Here is a 20,815-nt window from a genome sequence, read left to right on the forward strand (position 1 = left end):
TTTTTTAGAAATTCATAAAGAAAATTAATATTGAGATTTTGTGTTCATAAATAGAAGTGGGATATATAGCTGCAAATCAAGATGACAAAGTTGCAAATACCAATAGCTAACAAAATAACATTATAAAGTTCAATGTTGAAATTTCTAGTTTGTAAATAAAATTTGGATCGAACTCAACTTGCAAACTAAGGTGAGTAGGATTATAAACTATGGAGAGTAAGTTGAAAATTCTTGGAATTGAATAAGTAATTGATCATGAGAAAAATGAATTTTTAGATTGTGTTCATAAATAAAATTGGAATATAGAATTATAAATTATAGTAGATGAAGTTGTAAATCTAAGAGAGTAAGTTGTAAGAAATTGAATAAATAATATCATGAAATTCAATGTTAAAATTTTGTATTTTTTTATTAACATAATTGTTTTCTCAAATTAAATTGGGAAACTGAGTTGTGAATCAAAATAGAGGGATTTGCAAATTTTAAAAAATAGATTATAAATTTGTAAATTTAAAATTTTGTCAAAAAATCAATTAAGGACCCTATAGACTTTCTTTACATTTTGAAATTGACAAGCATAAAATAGTCCCTTTGGACTTAAGTGTCTTTCTCCGTGATGTTATAGGGTTCATTAATATGTAACCATTAATGTTTAGAATTTCATATATGCAAGGTTTGTTATCTTCACTGGTAAATCACAACCAAATTCTAAGTTAGCGATTCAGCATTGGATAGTCCTAATTCTACGGATTAACTAAGCATAAAAAATTTCAAAAAGAAAGAATGTATTGATGTTTCAATTTCATCATGGTGAATTGATGACAGCGCGATGAACGTGAAATTGGGAGTTTAAGGCCCTATTTGTTTTTTTTTTGTTTTTTTTTAAATTATTTGGTAATAAAGTTTTTAAAATTATTTTAAAAAAATAAAATAAAAATTTGTTTGGTTATATTAATTTAAAAACAGTTTTAAAATTTAAAAATAAAATGATGGTGATGATTATAGGGGGTTAATAATGGTGATCTATGATAAAAATTGATCAACATAATTATAATTTTCAATAATTAAATATAGTGTATTTCAAAAATAAGAAAAATAAAATGAAAAAAACTTTAAAGTTGTTTTTATTTTTTTGTTTTTAAAAATAAAAAAATATAAAAAGTTTTGCAAAAAAGTAAATAGAAAACGCTTACCCAAACAAGTTTTTACTTTTTCTGTTTAATCAAATAAAAAATAGTTTTTAAAAATAAAAAACAAACAGGTTCTAAATATCAGTTAATCTAATTACTTAAAACATCGAACGTGCAAGTGTGCGATTTAATACCCCCAGGCTGCTGCTTCAATAATCAATGCTTTCTTAGTAATTGTTCTTCACAAAACAATAAAACTGAGGCCATAGACTTTGAATCTCAAAGATAACCATAGGATTTTCAAGCTTCTTTACTTTAATTTATTCGGATGTGAAGATGCAAAGAGATTAAAATAAAAAGTATTTTTTATTAATAAAATATAAAGTACAGAGTTGTGTTGATTATAGCTTAAAAACTAAAAATAAACCTAAGCTTAAATTGAGAATATAAGATAAATAATTTTAAAAGGAAAATAAGTTTTGGTGTATTATTTCTTTGGTAATGATAGTGATGATGATGGTGTCCTTGATGGTTTGTTTGAACTCCTTTCAAAAGCACTCGTTTGAGGCTGTTATGCCTGAAAAATTTGGAGGCAGTGTGTAAAATATCTTTGATTACTTAGCACAACCTCGTGAGATTTGTGGTACATTAGATAATGCTCTCATGCTCACTCAACAATCTCCTCTATCCAATTACTCTGAGTCTTAAGAGTCACATTGAGTAAGTGTGTGGTATAACTCTTTCTGATAATGAATCAAGCTTTTATTGTTATTTGGACTTGTCATTTCAATTTCCCTCCCTTTCTGTGATTTTAGACTCAAAGAGTAATCAATGGCAAAAGAAAGATAATGATTATTCATTATTGAATTAAAATTTAAAAATATATATTCTTATATATATATATATATATATTGAGAAAATCCTTACAAACATTTTAATTATTCTAAAGTCTCACTAAAGTACAACGATAATTTAAGTCAAATTCAAAAAAAAAATTTAGGACAAGGTTTAGTAAAATAAAGTTTTTTGTGATGTTCGAGGCTGAAATAGGCTAAAAAAGAATTCCCTTAAAAAAATCTTAAATATCATTCTCCTATTTCAATATTTCAATATTTGAAAAATTAGACCAAATCACCCAATTCGACTAATTGGACCAATGACCTTATTGTGCTTAAGGAAATTTGAACAATTTTTATTGGGATAATCTAATATAAGGCCTTAAAAAAATAATTGCTCTTAAGGTTCAATAGATTCTAAAAATGTTTTGTAAGCCTAAAAGTCTCATTTGTAATTGATTTTGAAGGCCAAAAGACTAAATTAGCCTTGATCAGGAAAACAAAACACATCATGTGAGAATCTGCTTCATGAGCTCACAAAAATTTTCTCCATCATTTAATCTCCTCTTGATCTTGCCAGATCTCAGTCTGGAAAGTTTCTTCATGTACTTTTACAGTTGCCATGGGTTATGATTCCCGGACAGATGATTACAAGGTTTTAAGGATGTGGACGACGACGGAATATGGTGATTGACGCGATATAAATGGTGTGGAGGAGTATTCTTGGAGCACTACTTCTTGGACACGACTATTCGTTCACAGCTTCTTCTTGGACTCATACAATCACAGCCTATTATAACAAAAATAGGGGTTACTATTTTGGGAACAACTTGACGATGGATGATAGAGTAAAGCCATAATTTAGTGAGGCTTCATGGATTGCGTTAATTAGAAGCCAATTCAAGCTTTGTTGGGCGAAAAATGCAGTTTGCCTTCTTTGCTTTCTAGACTCTGGTTCGCAGCATTTTGAGCAAAGAGAGGCAATGAGATCAAGTACAGGCCGTAACAATACGAGTCAATTTTTTTTTTTTTTTTACCGGCAACAATACGAGTCTAATTAGTCACAGTAAAATGTCCATGTATTCACAAGAGCCTGCAAAAGTTTATGCTTGAATAGAAAAAAAAAAACAAGTTAATCAAAGAAAATTAACAACATAAAGTCCATAAATAACAAAAAAATTCCAATTATTTACAACAAAAAATCCATGCAAGTAATGCATTTTTGAAAATAATATCTATAAATTTTGTATAAAAGTATAAATTAGTTTATGCAAAATTTATACAAAATGTAATTGGCTATGATCACATGTTCTGACTACAGGAAAATGACATTGCCATGAAAAATTGGATTACATGTTGTGCAAACAGTGATGTTGTCGTGTTAAAATTAAATATTTAGTTGTAAACTCTGAAAATTTACTATGACTTGGTATTTGATACGATCTAGTTTGTTTTTTGAACTTTAAGTTGATAATGAATGTTTTGAAGTGGATTATCTATTGAACTTTAAGTTGATAGTAGATGTTTTGAGGTGGATTATTTATAGTAAAATCATGATGATTTTCTTATTCATATTGGATATTTACATATAAATTGAAAAATTCATGACCTATCTATTATCATGCTAATGCCTTATCAGAAACATTAGATTATGTATTGTGAAAATATAAACGTTGGCTTATTTATATTAAATGTTCAGTTGTAGAAAATAAAATGTTGGGTTTTTATATGTAGATGTTTTCTTAAATTAACTTGTTTGTTGCAAATTCATATAAGAGATAGATTATTTTGATAATCGTTTCCCTAGTTTGAACCTTGCTAACACGAACTTGTCAATTTCAAACCTTTACTTGTAAATATATAGACTTTTTCTTGTTAATATAAATCTAGACTTGTCAATATGTGAACTTGTAACTGGCATAATCTGAGTAATTATAACAGAACATCTGTAAATAAAATGATAAGGTCTATATATTAATAATATCAGATCTATACTTTATATATTACTATGTAGTTTATTAGTTCAAGAATAATTTACAATTTACGCGAGTGAAATTTACAACAAAATATTCATAAATAACATTAAAATGTTCATATATTAACAATACAATGTTGCTAATAGTATGGATTAGTAGGACTAGATTATACAAATTATTGTGGTGAAATTTATAATAGAACATTTGTAAATGACATGACAAATTTTATATATTAATAATACAAAGTTTGTCTATATGAAATTTTTGAACATATGAATAAATTAAGTGCAAAATTTGTATAACATAATAAATTTCATAAATAATAACATGCTTTCGTTGAATTAACAAGAGCATGCACATCAAATCTAACAAATTTCATGTTGTTACTGGATTTTCTACTAAAAAAAGTACCAACATAAAATTTAAAATCACATTCTACTGTTCGAGAGGAAACCTTGTGTACCCTTGAAAAAAAGTTTTCAATTTTTTCATTTCACTAACTGCAGAAAGCCATTCAAATAGAATTTCCATGGTCACATAGTCACATCTGCAAGCATCTTCAATCATTTGACTACATCTCCAACCTTGTCAAAAGGGTGTTGCATGAGGTGGCTTCAACTACAGCATCCAATTTCATTACATCATGTAAATAATTCCAAGTAAGCTGAGTCTTTTGTTTCCCGTGTAGCTTGGTTATGTGATTGTGTGCAGGTGGCAAAGCATGGTAGTGGTGGAAAATAGCAGGGGATGAAGCTGATTAGAATTTCACTCATTTTCAGGTACCAAATTTTTTGTTACAATAACAAAACCAATTCATGAATCAAGTTTAAGTTATAATATAGAATAGATAACCAAGCTTAATGCTCAATGTTGATAAATTCCACGAGGATCAAGCCTTCGTGTCACAAGGTCTCATAATCATAGACTAGAAAAAATGGAAGAGTCAGAGAGAAAGTGAGCAGGAGGTAACTTACCAATGAAGGTACGGTGGATGATATAGCCGCAACAAATGTTAATGATGACCTTTTTACAAGGCAACTCCGAGGATATTCATAATGAATTTGGACGGATATGTGACAGCGCAAGCAGCAGTAACTTGATAGGCAACACATGCACGACTTTGGCTAAGACATCAACCCATAAAAGGATGCAGCACGAAATGGAGACTTGATGGCTAGAGTCGCAACAACTTGAACAACGCCTTCCAGAATGGCTGGAGAGATGGGAACTAAACATCTGGAATGGCTGGAGGCTCGAAATGAAGAGTGAAGTTGAACTGGAGTCGACCTCTCTCTATAGCATACCCCACTGACTCTCTGATAGCACGTTCTTCTCCTCCTCCTTTCACGCTCGGCGATTTCTATTTTTTAGAACAAGGGTACTTTAGTCATTTGATGTTCACAATTAAATTATAGTTCAATCCTTTGGACTTGTAGGAAAAAAAAAAATCAGATTTAATTGAGCCTTGTATGTAATTTAGTTGCTTCAGAGTGCCTCGATTGAGATTCTTAACTTTTATTTTCACGAAGATTGGCACCCTAGGTCATGATTTTTTTTCGTGAAATTACATCTCAGCGCCAACGTGGGTCACCAGCTTTAGCTTTCTCAAAACCAATACCAATACTACGAATATGGCATGCCAACTTCCAAATCATACAGAGGCCACGCGGCCTTATTCATGATGTGGACTTGTACTGTATGTGGCTTCGCTTCACTGTTTGAGCTTGTCCATAATATGCTTCCCTTTCACTGATTTTTTATTATATTTCTCTGCTATTTATCTGTATCTTTTAAAAAGTTTGATCTCCTCAATTTAACTTAAATATGCCTTAAAACATTGCCCTATATTTAATAGTTTGTAAATTTAATAATATTCGGTTTTTACGGTCCGACCGTTAAGGGAGAAATCCTATCAAAATTGAAATAAACCCTTCGTATCTATCGGAAGTTACTCAACCCCCAGATATTCGAGAGAGACTATTCCGGAAACAAGCTGTAAAGTCCAGTCTAGAACTTTCGCACTTTCTCTAAAATCCTTCGGATCCTTCTCCACTCTTCGCCTTCTTCTCGCTTCTTCTTTCTATAAATTCGAATTCTCATCTTTCTTTCTCTCATCAGACTGAGAACCCTAGCAATTCAATCTTCATTGAATCGCTTCTCAATGGCTGCTCAATCAGTGTCTTTGTCATCTTGTTCACCTCTTGTATCCCACAGGGCAGGGCCGTCTTTCATTAAGCCCCTTTTGGCAAACTTCCCTTCGACAGCGAAGAAGCCTTTGCCTCGCTTGGGAACGGTGAGGGTTCAGGCCTCTCATGATAACAAAGACACTTCTGTGGACGTTCACTTTAACAAGGACAATCAAGGTCAACAACAAACCTCTGTGGAGAGGAGGCCTCGCAGAATGGCCATGGATATTTCTCCCTTTGGTACGTCTCTTTCTCCTTCCTTAATTGTTCATGTCTTGTTTTGTTTCGAAGTTTATTCTCATGTATGCCGTAGCGCTGGTGCATCCTTCCACAGAAACTTCGCCTCATTTGTTGTAGAATGGTTTGGATATTTAAGTACCTATGATCCTTGTCCACCGTGATTATAAACTATAAATTGTTCAATCGCTCGAAGTAATACATTGATAAGATTATTCTCTGATAAGGGTGCCATTCTTCCACTCGTGTGGAACTTCAAATGAATTGCTGACACTGACTGCTACTGTTACCCTGCCCCCTTTGCTCTACTATTTTTTGTTGCAATTTTATTTAGTTTAAAAAATATTGCTTCGCTCAAGCCATGAGTTTCCTTAGAAACCAAGTTTGGAATCAATAAAGAAAAGAAGAATGGAAAGAATATATAATACGAGTTAAAAAGTTGTTGATTTTTTGCTATGCTATTGTCTGTTAAATTCCTATGGACGCGTTTACCTTTAACTTGAGAATCAAGTAGCGCCCACTTTAGTCTGATTTTTCATTATCTATTCTTGGGGTACTCTTAAGTGGATAAAATGATCAATCGGAGATGCGTGAGTTCTCTGGGTGAAATAATAGAAAAACTTAACTATGTCAATTTGAATCCTCCCAAACATAAAACCTAATTCAGAAAACGAACTAAAATTTTTTAACTTTTCCGGAGAACCTAACTAAAGCCATTAGTTCTCACTGTTTTAACTGAAAACTGAAGCTTTTTGTTTTTCCGATCCTTGCTTTCTAAATTAAGTCGAATTGTTGTGCAGAGCATCTTATTGGTTTTGGTTCTTGACCCACGACAGGTTTATTGGATCCATGGTCACCCATGAGAAGCATGCGCCAGATGATGGACACTATGGACAGAATATTCGAAGACGCCATGACAATCCCAGGAAGAAGCAGGGGAGGTGAAGTACGATCCCCATGGGACATCAAAGAGGAAGAAAACGAGATCAAGATGAGGTTCGACATGCCTGGTCTTTCCAAGGAGGATGTTAAGGTTTCAGTGGAAGACGATGTTCTTGTCATCAAAGGTGGTCATAAAAAGGAAGAAGGAGGAGATGATTCCTGGTCCTCCCGGAGTTATAGCTCCTACGATACTCGCCTCCAGCTTCCTGATAACTGCGAGAAGGACAAGGTTAAGGCAGAGTTGAAGGATGGTGTGCTTTACATTACCGTCCCTAAGACCAAAGTTGAACGCAAGGTCATCGACGTGCAAATTGAGTGAGATCTAAATCTGTAGTATTTTGCAGTGTTTTTGAGTGTGTGTGTGTGTCCCCCCCCCCCCCCTTCAATTTCCAATATGCATGTCATGTAATATAATGATATAACATTGTCTCTTTCTTAAAAACTCCTAGTCAACTACGCTGGAAGAGGTCAAGCTTAGCTTATGCAAGAAGTGTTATAGAGCAACAATCATAATCATTAAAAATCGAAGGATGCCGTATCGAATGAATGACAGGCATAAATTCATAATCATCAACGATCGAAGGATGCCGTATCAAGTGGGACGACATTTTCCTGAGCTCAACATTGTCTTTGCTCTTTAGAACATCAAAATGATGATAAATTTTCATGAGATGTGAATAACTATCCTATTTTTCAACTGTTTTTTCTCTTTTTGCCAAGGAGCAATTACCATTCATCTCTTGAATCTTGATGGCTGAAAACTTCGACACGGATAAATTGCATGTGAAAGTAGCTAGTACAAATCTATGAAAGCCGACCTTATCTGAACTCCTTATTTATAGTTTATGGAAATTTTTTGTCTGTTTTTTCCTTCCTTCCTTCCCTTGTTTTTCCATTTAAATTACATCAACGGCCATGGAAGCTTAGAGGGTACAACCCAAAATTACAGATAAAAAGGAAGAGGAAATTAACAAAAAGGTTAAAAGAGGAAAAGAAAGTATATTATATGGGGTTCATTTAAGGCCTCGAAGTTACTCGTTTCTTTCATATGTGGAGTGCATTTTAGGCTGCAGTTATTTGGCAGACCAAAAGTACTGTCATACACTTGGGATAGTACATCCTCAAGGATATCTACTTTGACACAAGGATTTCAAGCTGCTTCCATGTTATAGCAAGTTCGAACGTCAATTCCCTGTCTCTAGGAAGAAACATTTGGAGGGGGGCTAGACTAAGAGCCAGGCAAGTAATACGATCTTCCAGCTCTCAATTCATAGTCGGTTCTCTGTTATTGTATTGTTCAGAGTTTGTGGCCGAGTTTTTAATTTTAAACATCCATTTAACGAAGAAGTAAGTCTGCATGTAATGGAAATAGCGGAGTTTAATATAACTGGGTTCCGAATTTGCCATTTTCTTTTTCTTCTGAGCATTTTATTCAGCCAGTTAGAAGATATAAAACGCAACTCAGAACGAAACGAGAAGGATAAAACAGAGCAGCAGGTATAGCGTATTAATTGGGACATGAAATGAAAATTCTCCCTTCCCATCATCTGTTATCGTTAAAAACAACAACGCACAACTACATATGAAAACCGCCAGTACAAAACGAGTGGCAAAATGAAAATCGACCTTAGCTTCCTATTTATCATAGAGTTTATGCTAAGGCTTACGTTTTCCTTATCCTTCTTTCTTTTCCTCCTTTTAACTACAACGACGACCATGTCAGCTCGGGAGAACAGACCAAAATCACAGAAACAGAGAAAGGAAGAAAGAAAAGAAAACGTTAAGCAGCAAGAAGAGAAAACACAAGAAAAGACATATTTATACATGTTACTCGTTCACTTCAGGAATGGAGTCCAGTTTGGGCTTCCAATTGCTTGGCAGGTTAAAAGTCTTATCATGCACCTGGGACAGTACATCCTGTAAGGAGATCTGCTTGGACACTAGCATTTCTAGTTGTTTCTTTGTTATAACAACTTTGACCCTCTTACCCCCACTAGTCGGCTCTCTGTTTCCGGTGGAAGAAACACTCGGAGGAGGACGAGACGGAGAGCTAAGCAAGTAATACAATCGACCAGCTCTCAATTCATAGTCTCGACAAAGATGCTCTGACTCCGACGCTTCCTTAGATGCCCCAAGATGAAACTCCGGAAAGTTGTTCAACACTTCCTTGACGAGAACTGGTGAGCTAAACTCCAGTATCTTCCCATCCAACTTCGCTACCCTTACTACTTTACTCTGCTTCGCCAACGCACCCACTATGGCTAGTCCTGAGTTGAATTCACAACGACCACAACAATTACCCATTTTTGAGTAATTAGATAGACAGGGTTAAGGGCAGAAAATGGACTGGCATAAGATGTGTTTATTGAGTGTGAGAGAAACAGAGAAAGCAGGGGAAACAGAGGAAGGCTGAGTTTTGAAGGGAGAGCGAGAGAGGTATGTAAGGAAACGAGAGCGTTGAATAATTTAAGAGGGGTTTGTTTTCGTGTGGAGTGCAGTAGAAAGCAGTCATTTCATTGTGTAGAAAGAGGAAGGGAATGAAACACACACACATATAAAGAAACAAATTTGTGGGGTTGGGGTATGAAAAAAGAACTGAAAGATTTGTCAACACGCATGCTACAGGGTTGGCTAGTGGAAGCAGCGCAACTGCAATAGCTTATAAATCTAAACGTATAGTTGTATCGTCATAGGCATCTTTTGAACTTCGTTGTGGGACATGTGTCTTTGTTTCGAAGGGTAGGCTCTGAGGCGTATCTTTTGGGCCACACAACCTTGTTCCATTTTCTGGGACGTAGGGAATATCAGCTTCCTCTTGGTAAATGTTAGAGAGATATTTTTGTACCTTGCTTCCTTTCATGTATGAAATATCTTGTGGATTTTATTTTAAGGTTTGTCTGATGCATATGATATGGTTCTGGCGAATTGTGGTATCTAATCTGAGGTGCGACTTCCATTTATGATTTTTCATATACTTTTGTCAGTTTAGAACATATTAGTTAGGCATTGTCAAGTGTCAACTGCTATTTGGTTGGTTCCACACAAAGTTTATGCTTGCATGTCATCAAGTTAATAGTGGAATAGATGGATCATAAATTTAAAGGAAAATAATTATAACAAGACTCTTCCAAATTTCCAATCTGCAAATATAAACGAGTGTAATTCCTAGCACTGCAATATTTGGAGTGTCATTAGGAAAAATCAAGATCAAAATATTGTAACAAGTCAGATATTTCAATCCTTTTCTTCTCCTGAGATTCAACCTATCGTAAAGTGTACGTATGATAGATTTATATGGACAGAAAAAAATAAAATAAATAAACAAAGACGTTTCACTATCGTTCACTGGTAAATGGTCATATAGTAATAGTTAATAAACCAAGAAGCAAGTCTATTTGCTTCCAAATGCTTTAAGGTAAGACTTGGGGTCCAAGCTAAGAATGCAATTATCACACTTGGAAAAAAAGATCAGACAAGGATCTTCAAAATCCACAAAGGCTCCTTTTGGTTATATGTTTAATCATCTTGTTGACCTATAGGTCGTCTTTTTCTATATATATATATATATATATATATAAATTTCACATCAAAACGGACCTAACCCTCAACTAGTTTTAAAGTACTGATTTATACTTGTGGCCCGGATTAAATTTCAATACTCTATGGGGTTTAGAATGCTTGTCTGCTTTTCCACAATGAACTAGGTGCAAGAACAGTTTTTTAAATCTTCCATAGTCATCTAGTGAGTGTCCCAATTAACTTACGTCCTTTTTTTAGTTCTAAGTAAAAATGATTTAATGAGTCATAAATAAAGCTATCAACTTTGGATTTAAGAGTCATCTGGGAAAAAACTTTGCAAAGGAGTTAAATGTTATACTATCTGAGAATGAAAAGGCATAGAGACTGGAGAGAATCATTTAAAAAGTAAAAAAAGAAAAAAAAAAAAAGAAAAGGATAACATGTTTGAAATTGATGATAAGAGAAAAGGAAAAAACATATTTACTCAGTTACAGTTATAAGGACAATGTGTAGTGAAAGGGGGCCAGACATGTCCATTAAAATAAGTAACAGTTGTGCCTGTCTGAGTCAAAACACAACAGCCTCTTTTGTTTTGATGTGAGGAAAAAAGAACAATAGAAATGGAGAATTTGGATTTGGTACAGAAGTTTTAAATTTACTGCACCAAACTTAGATGCTTCTCCAACTTAGCATCGACTATTGTACAGGATATTAAATTGTTATTAAAAAAGTCTGAAGGGCTAAAGGCCTTTGTGAGGAACAATTCAACAAGGTAGCTTCTGTTATATTTCCTTGCTGTCGTTTGCAGAGACAGGGTCATTAGATTAGAGTGACATTTGATTACAATGCTAATGGCCCAAATGAAAAAATCTCTTTACAGTGGCTTGCCATTTGCTAACTGACGGGCTGGGGTAGGCTTATCACTATCAATTGGGATGTTTTGGAAAAACATTTCCCAAAAACAAATCTCGGTTGTATCAGAGCCTAACTACAACAAACATCGAATGATATAAAACGACAAAGAAAAAAAAAAAGGAATATGCAGATTAAAAGCTCTTTGGTCTTGTTACGGAAGTTAGACAAGCCATCTGCTTTTTCTTCCCAAAATCACATATATTTCTCAAAGAGTAAATTACAATATAAGAGAATTTTTATCCAACCAACCGGTATAATTTCTAGTAAAAGGAGTTATATCTATTTAAATATCCGGTTTTAGGTTCAGGTTCGTGTGCATACAAAACATATCTTTGAAAGGGTCACTTTTGATAAAACTTGACAATGTTCGAATTTAATGCAGTCAAATAGCCATATAAAATCACAAAAATTCTCCTTTTTACATAAGCCTTGTCTAGATTTCTCCTGAAACAAAAAGAAATCATTCAAATATTTTTAAAGAGAAAATTATTACTTCTTTCATTACATGAGGAGAGTTACCACACAACTGCCTTCGCCACCTAACATGTGCTTCTTTTAGTTTCATCAAAGTAACACAACTAACCTCTATATTTTTGTTTCATATTCGTAAAATTCATACGATTTTAAAATAGAGATAGATCTAAATAAAAATAAAACGTTCCTGAAAATTTTTGTGGGTTAAAATGGATTTTTTCTTGTATTTTCTTTCCAAGAACTCTAGGCACTCTATAATAATAAGTGATTTTTTTAATTATTTTTTAGATAAAGCAAAAATTCTCCTCAATTCTCAATCCATTAACTCTACCATTTTTTTTGTTAATATGGCATGTCATTTGGTGCTAGTTTATTCCTAATCTCTTTTTTTAAAAGTGTTGGACACTTTAAAATTTTGTTAAAATAAAATTTAATAAATATTATTAAAATATTTAATATTTATTAAAAATCATCTTTTAAAAAATTAAAATTGATTAAGTCTCTTAAATTTTTTAAGTCATTTTTGTAGTTTTTTTAATCAACTAACAGTTGAAATAATGAATATTTAAAATTGAAGTGTCACTTATTTTCAGTTGATATTTTCATGTAGTACAATATGCTTTCAATGTTGAAGGAGAAAAATGAGTTGCAAATTCAACAAAACAATATTAATTTTATTCATTTATTTGGACATTAATTCCCTCATTTTTAATATAAAGTTGAAAAATATTAAAATCTTAAATTTAGGTGGTGCAATATTTTGGAGAAAGCCTGTTAATTGATTAAAAAAATTACAAAGAATGACCTAAGATGTTTAAAGGACTTAATCATTATTAATTTTCTTATAAGATCATTTTTTATAATTTATTTACAAATATTATTTTTATTATTATTAGAGTTAAAGTACATTTTATCACCTGCACTTTTTTCAAGAAATACTAGGTACTCTATATTAATAAATGATGCATTTTTTTCTTAAATTATTTCTAGAAGGGCAAAAATCCTCTCATTAGTGGATTGTTAATGAAGGGGAATTTTTCTCCTTCAGAAAGCTCTTTAAAAAAAATACTTTATTTATTAATACATAATGTTCAATACTTGTCGAAACAAAGTATAAGATAAAAAAGCACTTTAATTTGTTTTTTTTTTTTTTCGTGGTGGAATGAAGTTCTTTGAATTGAACAATTTCTCAGACCCAAAAGAAGGTATAAAGCAGCTTTGATTTGTGGATAATGGATTGATGCTTGTTGGCCCAAACGAAAAGGATCAAGGCACGAGGCTCTATTTATAGTATGGGCCCATCATATTCATATCCAACACAACCGAATCATCCACTTCCATTTAGATTGTAATTTGGGTCTAACAACGCAAACCCTGCTTTCATAACATTCAAGTGAAAAAAATAATAAGTTAAATTTTCCAAAGATATTATTGTCAGCGTGGCGACATGATGCACGACACAAGTTGTTCATATCGATGATTGTGCTTCACCGTCTAAACAAAGAAAAAGATCTAAATCCCACACCTTGGCTTTTTTGGAATGCTCCAGTCACCATCTTTTCATTTATTTCGTATTTTCTTAATATTTGTTGATGCTGTGTTGAATGTGTTTCTCACATATAAATATAATGATGTTTAGGCAGAAAAGAAAACATTAGTCCCCACGATTGAATCAAACTGTAGTAAACTTTATCATAGGAATTGAGACATGCAGTACTCATTTGTCTCTTTTCATCTCTAAAAAGTAGTTCCCAACACCGTCCCTATACGCATTATTGCTTCTGCCACATTCCCCATACTTCAATATATTAGATTTCCTTCGATTATACTTCCAAGTTTATCATTTTGGATTTCTAAAATAAGGGAAAACAAGATAGCACTTCAAATTTTACTAATAAACCACCATTTATAGCATAGAAATATTAGACCTGTATCAATAACACGGACAAAAGTCGCAAAACAATTGATGATTATCGAATCACGCATTGAATTTAAGACCCTATTTATCAGATATTGATTCTAGTAAATAAGGCTATAACTATTTAAATATAAAGTTTTGAGTTTGAGTTTATTTAAATTCAGAAAATATTTTTGAAAAATTTATTTCTGATTAAATTTAACAATGTAAAAAAAAAATCTAAGACCCTTCCTCAGGACTCCTAAGTTCCAACCACAAAATTTAAGAAGAAAAATTTATTATGTGAATAGATGTCTCAACAAAGCTTTAGTTTATTTCATAGAGACCCATTCCATCCATCTTCGTGTATTTTTTGACCATACACAGAATCTTACCTATTTTGTTCCTTCTTCTTCCCTCCCCTCTCTCTTTCGACATTGTTTTCCCTTGACAAATTGTCCAACTATTTTATGTTTCTTTTTTCTTTTTTAAATCCATGTTAAGATCATTGTACGATGATGTTTTTGCCCCCTCTCCGTCGGCATCTATTTATTCAAAGAAAATCGAACTGAATATCTGAGAACCTCTAAAAAGAGACAAAGACACGGACACATAACTAACTAGTGTGAGTAAGCAACAACTAGATTGCCCCCACGTTCTCGTGTTTTATAACATGGAAGATTCAGATTTAAGATTACGATGAACATGTCGGTCGCAAAAGCCGGAAACGGGGTGGTCAATGGATTTAAGATTTTTTTTTTTTTTTGGGGGTCCAAAGAAACGTCCCGAATTGTGTCTAAATCAATGTTGGACACGCTAAAGCATACCAAATTTCCATATAATAATGGAATGGAAAACGAAGTGAAAATATTTGATGAATTAAAAAATTAATAATTGATGCAACAGAGGAAGGAAGGCAGAAAGTTGAATACAGCGAGGCACCTACATTTGGACCCATTCATACTTTGGAAAGTTTTGATATGGGCTCTGATAAAAAAGGCAACGCGGATAATCAAGATTTTCCTTCATTTTTTAATTCATTTTTCAATTATTTTCATTTATGTTTTCCTTACTTGCTCTTGTCCTTTTGCCTTCTTGCAAAGTTGCTCTTCTGCATCGTGCTACGCGTAAATAATTGGGTTTTTAATGATATTTATTTTTTCTGTTAACCCTTTTCTTTCTCTTTCTCTGTTTCACTGCTTTTCGCCTCTTATATTTTTTTCCCCCTACCCTTTACTGTTGATTATCAGGTTTTCTAGTCAAGGGAATCTTTTTTGCAGAATCTGGGGAATTATCAAAACTGAAATCGAGTGGTTTTCTTTGGCAGAAAAGACCTAGATGCACAAGAGCAAGATTGCATGTTGATGGCAGATAGAGAAACCTTGTGGGGTTGATTTGGATTGGTCCCTTCCCTATTCATATGCCTTAGAGCCAACCAAAAGCTTCTGACTTTCCATTTGTTACTCTTGTTGCTCTGTGTTTTCTGGATCCTATCAGGTTGTTTCCAGGGTTCTGTGAATCGAAACCACATGTCACAGCAGAGGCAAACTAGGATGATGAGTTCAAGCAATGCAAAAGGAGCTGGCGACACCACGTACACCAAGATCTTCGTGGGAGGGTTGGCTTGGGAGACTAAGAGAGACTCTCTGAAACGCTATTTTGAGCAGTTTGGAGAGATCTCAGAGGCTGTTGTTATCACTGACAGAAACACCGGAGCATCAAAAGGCTATGGCTTTGTAAGCCTATTGGCTATTATAACTTTCTCTGCCTCTTTATGATCATCTTTCATTCAATTTTTCCGCGTGTTTCTGTTGCTCTTTCAGGTGACTTTTAAGGAGCCTGACTCTGCAATAAGAGCTTGTCAGAATCCCTACCCTTTGATTGATGGAAGGAGGGCTAATTGTAATCTTGCAGCTCTTGGTGCACGGAAATTCAACCCATCTACCACAGGTTCACTTCACTTGTTGCTTTCTCTTTCAATTATATATAGTTCTGTGATATTGACATGTTTTCTTCTACAGCAAAACATGTTTATTAATGGCTGATAAGCTTGCTTCTCCAATCTCAAAAGTTGCAGGAGCTGAGAAATTCAACAACAATTCATGGGCCATGGTGCCAATCCCATTTCAAGGCACCTCTTCATATTACAACCAGCACGTGCCTCATCACACTTTTCCCTTTCCACCACCCTACAGGTATACACAATTTATACATGCCATTCAAAGTTCAAGCTGTTATTTTTCCCGAAGTTGTCTGCTCCTTACTATATCTGTATACTTTGTATCAACTTTTTCTTCAACATTATTCAGGTATCCTGGTTATCCTCCCTCACAAGAAATCTATGCAATGGTTAGTTAGCTCCAAATACATAAATAGTTAAAAATTTATCTTATCCCCTGAATTGCCAAAGCTAATCTCAATCCACAGGCGTCCTTTCCATCCCCCATTCTTGAATCACTTGACAGCCTGCTGATCTGATTTCTTTTTTTTGTGCAGAACTACTACAACGTTTATGGAGGGCAACAGCTTCCATTTCGATGGCGTCCGGCAATGTACCAACCATATTATGGGCTAAGTAATTCAATGCGATTGCCAGCAGAAGCAATGGGGAAAAAGACACAGTACTCTGATATGCCACCCCAGGAAATGTTGGCAGTTGTTGGAGTGCCACCACCAGAACCTATCTCAGTTTCTCCTTCAATACCCACCTCTGGTTCTGTATCTGGTTAATGAAGTCCCCTTCTGTTTGTTGTCATGATTATGTTTTGCCTAATCTGCATGAATGAAATGATGATGCAGGATTAGTCACCGGCACAGCACCAGTTTCTGGTTCTGCAGCAGCCGCCAAAATAGGAGCCTCCCCTGAACACAAGTCTTCAGCTTAGACCAGTGAGAACAGGTTCCATCAAATCATATAGCTTGAGACGCGCTTTTTTTCATCTTTTCTCTCCATTGCCTTGATATTTTCTTGTTTTAAGAATCTGGATTCGCAGGGATCATTCTTCAATTTTATATTTTCTCGTATAGGATTAGCTTACTGTTAGGTTACACCGTTACAGTTCGAAAAATATTGCATCTTTTACCTTTTTTTGGGTTCCTATATCTGTTTTGCATTTTATAGGTTACTTATTCTAGATCCAATTTTGAGTTTAGTAATTTTCTGTATCCAACAATTACGTCAGGACTGAAAATAATATATTTCTATTAACAGTTTGGGCCATTTTTGCTATGGGTTTATCAGAGCTCAATTTTCTTGTGTTTGATTTTAAAGTTTTAGTTTTTTTTCCCCTATAGAATCGCAGTATTTATAAACTAATTATTGAAAATTATCTTAATTGTACATTCTTGTTCTGTTAAAATAAAATAAATTCTAATATGGGCAGTTGAAATTCACATTTGAACGATTCATAGGCCCAAAAACAAAATGAACAATACATACGACACGACTGTATGATACTTATTTCTTGAATCCTATTTTAAATTTCAGAGATTATGGTTGAAATAGTGAATACTAGAGAATTTCGTTTCTTTGATCAATTTTTTTTAAAAAAAAAAAACAGCATAAAATGGTGGCTTGTTTGGCAACCGGTTGTAGGAACAACTTTCTATTCTCCAAAAAAAGAAAATCTATTTGGTAAAACCAAAAAAATATTATTCTAGAAAAAAAATAAAATCTTTTAGGTATTTTAGGATCATTATTCTAAAAAATAACAATAAGAGAGTGTGAAAACACATATTTTCATTGTTTTTTTTCCTTATAGCATGTTTTACAGAAAATTAGTTCTCAAAAAAGTTTCAAACAAGCCTCTATATTGCCCGAATTTGGTTATAAAAATTTTGATTAGCACCTTATAGTTTATATGTGTAAATAATATTGATTTTATCCCAGATCTGTATGTTTTTTTTAAAGATTTGTGCATTACATATTTATATGTAATTTAAACATTGCTACGGAAGGTTTAAAGAATCTAGATAATGTTAGGCAGCATTTGAAATGGTGGGCTTGCATCTGGATTTAAATTTTAGATTATATGTTTGGAAGATTAAAAAATTCTCAAATGCAAAAAAGAGATAAACCAAGATTCAAAATGAAAATAAAAAATAAAAAATAATGAGCTTATTTTTATTTTTGAATCGATAAGAGATAAATAGATATATTAATAGTAAAAATGCAAGGAGAATAAAATACTTAAAGTGATTAGAAATTTAAATGATTAGGATATAAAAAAATTTTAAAATTATAAAAAATAATTTAAAATAAATTTAAATTCATAAATTTTTGTGTTTCTAAATGAGGAATTTGGTTCAAATCTAAATCCTTATTAATTCAAATACACCATTAATATATGTTGTAATTTTATCTAAAAAGATTTATTATAACTCAGTTTTGATTTTTGAAATGATATTTTAAAATTTTTAAATAAAGAAATACAAGTTTGCAAGGTAATTAGTTTAGATTTGATACAAGATTGAAGGAGAGAAAATTCAAGGGTGGCATTATCAAAGAATCATATATTGATTATAATAGAACCGGAAAACTCGAATTAAACATGGAAAATAAATGGAAGAAGACATGTTTAGTGGTTTTTACTTTTTATTGATGGAAGATGAAATGATAAGAAAAATGTTGACATGTAAAAGAGACTAAATTAGAAAGGGTACATGATACAAGATGACATTGAAATAGCTGAACAACCAAATAAGTTTACATGAAAGGGATTGTTCAAGTAAGACCAACTTTCATTATGGTGCTAACTACTTGTCAACTCAATATCGAGTTCAACTAATCCACACCCTTTTTGGGCAATGAAGAAACAAGAATCCCATATTCCCATTACTAACAACACTGTTGTGCAATCATGTAAACACCAAAATTGGACCATTTTAAAAAAGCAAATACTCCATCCATTTTTAATTCATAAGACACTTGTTAATAGATTATGTATATTGATAAACTAATTAAATATATTTTACAATTTTATTTTTTAAAAAACACAAATATAAATTTTAAAAAATAATCTCTATTTGAAAAATTCTTAGATAGATTAGGTATATTACATTATTTTTTATCTGTCCAATCAGAATATCCCAATTTATGTAAATAAAATCTTATGTGATATGATTTCAATTAATTTTATTCTCATAACAAAATTTATATTTAATTTTTTATCTTTTTTCTGACTCTACTATCATTGATATCATAATTAATTTATATTTAATATTGTCTAAATGTCATATTTTTATTGAATAGACTATAAATAATATGACGCATTCAATCTACTTAAGAATTTATCTTGTCCAAGAATATAATCTTATTTGTAAACCATTAGAGAGAGAGAGAGAGAGAGAGTAATAAAAGAAGAGAAATATTGAAAGAAGTATAATTAATTAAACTTTATTTTTCTTAAATTGTTTTAGATTTTAAGACACGGAATCACTTTTAAAAATGTCATATGAACTAAAACGAAAGAAGTGCAACAAAATAACGCCACAGACAAATAAATTAACCATTATCCCAAAATAATCTTCTTTTTAGTAAAGTAGTTTGAAACTGCAATCCACTTGACACAACTCCCCTAATAAAGTTTTGGCCGTCCAATTAGAAACTAAGTTTGGTTTGTTGAGAATGCAATAAACTTGATAATTATAAATCCAGACCTTAATAATACTCTTAACCCCAATTATTACGCACTTACTTGTTATTACCCTCTCTCTACCATCCTTTTCTACGTATTATTCAATCTGTAATTTTGTTGAGTAGCGATGCTACAAATACTTGAATGCGAAGCGCAGCACTGCAACCACGTCAGATTTGGATTCATTACTCACTCACTTTTTCAACGATTTTTTTTAATATTAATAACAATAATAATAACAACAATATTAATAGCACAGCGACAAATGTTAGAGGCAGATGATCATAACCTGCTACCTACCTGTCCCCTCTCTACACGCTTCCTCACCTTCCATTTTCAAATATTAAACTCCTCCACCTCTCCCACTCTGTTATTTCTTATATCACATTTTTCAAAATACAAAGTAGAAATACATTAAAGTCTCAAATAAAAAAATTTAATTATTATAAGGTTCTGTAATAATTGAATTAAAGAGATTGATAATTGATTGTATTGTAAATCTCTTTAATTCAGTTGTCAATAAATATTATAATAATTACTTTTTTTATGTGGGAGTTAAATGTAATTCTCTCAAAATATAATGATAACATTTTTATCCTTGTCAATTCTTTTAACGTATCATACCAATATCTTGTATGAATTTAAGAGATTTAAATTGCATTAATCAATCTTGATTAAGCTGACTAAAATTATTCAATAGCTTTTGCATAAAATTTTAGTTCAAATGCGCGAATGAAACAATATTCAAATTAACGGCTATACCAATTATACCAATTGGAAGTCCACTTCTACACCCTAAACCCAATCCCAAAGGCTATCCCTTATCATATAACCTTGACTTTAATTTGTTGACTTTGTACGCCGCTCTCTTCATTAAAATAATCCTAACACTTCTTTCCTTTTATCATTTCAATATTCTCCACTAATATTATCTTTGGATTTATGATTAACAAATGTACACTTTAGTCCATAAATTAGTCAAGTTTAAAGGAAAAAAAAAAATCTGCGTCACAGACTCACTTCAACCGTTAAATTAAAGGTTACTTCTTTCAAGAAAAAAACTAATA

At 32.5% G+C, this 20,815-nt stretch overlaps 3 protein-coding genes across 3 annotated transcripts; 2 read left to right on the forward strand and 1 right to left on the reverse strand.

Moving 5' to 3' along the window:
• The first annotated feature begins 5,883 nt into the window (after positions 1-5,883).
• On the forward strand, positions 5,884-8,135 carry LOC129304261 (small heat shock protein, chloroplastic-like). The gene is made up of 3 exons (XM_054943959.1): positions 5,884-6,368; positions 7,202-7,622; positions 7,757-8,135. The coding sequence occupies exons 1-3, from the start codon at positions 6,104-6,106 to the stop codon at positions 7,818-7,820; spliced, it is 750 nt and encodes a 249-aa protein (XP_054799934.1). The 5' UTR covers positions 5,884-6,103; the 3' UTR covers positions 7,821-8,135.
• A 691-nt stretch (positions 8,136-8,826) lies between these two features.
• On the reverse strand, positions 8,827-9,843 carry LOC129304262 (uncharacterized). The gene has a single exon (XM_054943961.1). It carries the CDS (start codon positions 9,609-9,611, stop codon positions 9,135-9,137), a length of 477 nt encoding a protein of 158 aa, XP_054799936.1. The 5' UTR covers positions 9,612-9,843; the 3' UTR covers positions 8,827-9,134.
• Positions 9,844-15,168: 5,325 nt separating this feature from the next.
• On the forward strand, positions 15,169-17,325 carry LOC129303523 (uncharacterized). Its single transcript, XM_054942898.1, has 6 exons — positions 15,169-15,848; positions 15,936-16,062; positions 16,184-16,307; positions 16,422-16,461; positions 16,609-16,825; positions 16,912-17,325. Exons 1-6 carry the CDS (start codon positions 15,642-15,644, stop codon positions 16,995-16,997), a joined length of 801 nt encoding a protein of 266 aa, XP_054798873.1. The 5' UTR covers positions 15,169-15,641; the 3' UTR covers positions 16,998-17,325.
• Positions 17,326-20,815: the final 3,490 nt, after the last annotated feature.

The sequence above is a fragment of the Prosopis cineraria genome, unplaced genomic scaffold (genome assembly GCF_029017545.1).
Source record: "Prosopis cineraria cultivar Desert tree isolate PC_DT_omini unplaced genomic scaffold, ASM2901754v1 PC2, whole genome shotgun sequence".
Taxonomy (NCBI): Eukaryota; Viridiplantae; Streptophyta; class Magnoliopsida; order Fabales; family Fabaceae; genus Prosopis; species Prosopis cineraria.

What these genes read in the sequence shown, in the direction of transcription:
- LOC129304261 (XM_054943959.1), top strand. Translation starts at nt 6,104, where the DNA reads ATGGCTGCTCAATCAGTGTCTTTGTCATCTTGTTCACCTCTTGTATCC. An exon ending in CATGGATATTTCTCCCTTTG is followed by an intron (nt 6,369 to 7,201) that starts GTACGTCTCTTT and finishes GACCCACGACAG; the next exon opens with GTTTATTGGATCCATGGTCA. An exon ending in GTCATCGACGTGCAAATTGA is followed by an intron (nt 7,623 to 7,756) that starts GTGAGATCTAAA and finishes AAAAACTCCTAG; the next exon opens with TCAACTACGCTGGAAGAGGT.
- LOC129304262 (XM_054943961.1), bottom strand. Translation starts at nt 9,611, where the DNA reads ATGGGTAATTGTTGTGGTCGTTGTGAATTCAACTCAGGACTAGCCATA.
- LOC129303523 (XM_054942898.1), top strand. Translation starts at nt 15,642, where the DNA reads ATGTCACAGCAGAGGCAAACTAGGATGATGAGTTCAAGCAATGCAAAA. An exon ending in CACAAGAAATCTATGCAATG is followed by an intron (nt 16,462 to 16,608) that starts GTTAGTTAGCTC and finishes TTTTTTGTGCAG; the next exon opens with AACTACTACAACGTTTATGG. An exon ending in TCCTTCAATACCCACCTCTG is followed by an intron (nt 16,826 to 16,911) that starts GTTCTGTATCTG and finishes ATGATGATGCAG; the next exon opens with GATTAGTCACCGGCACAGCA.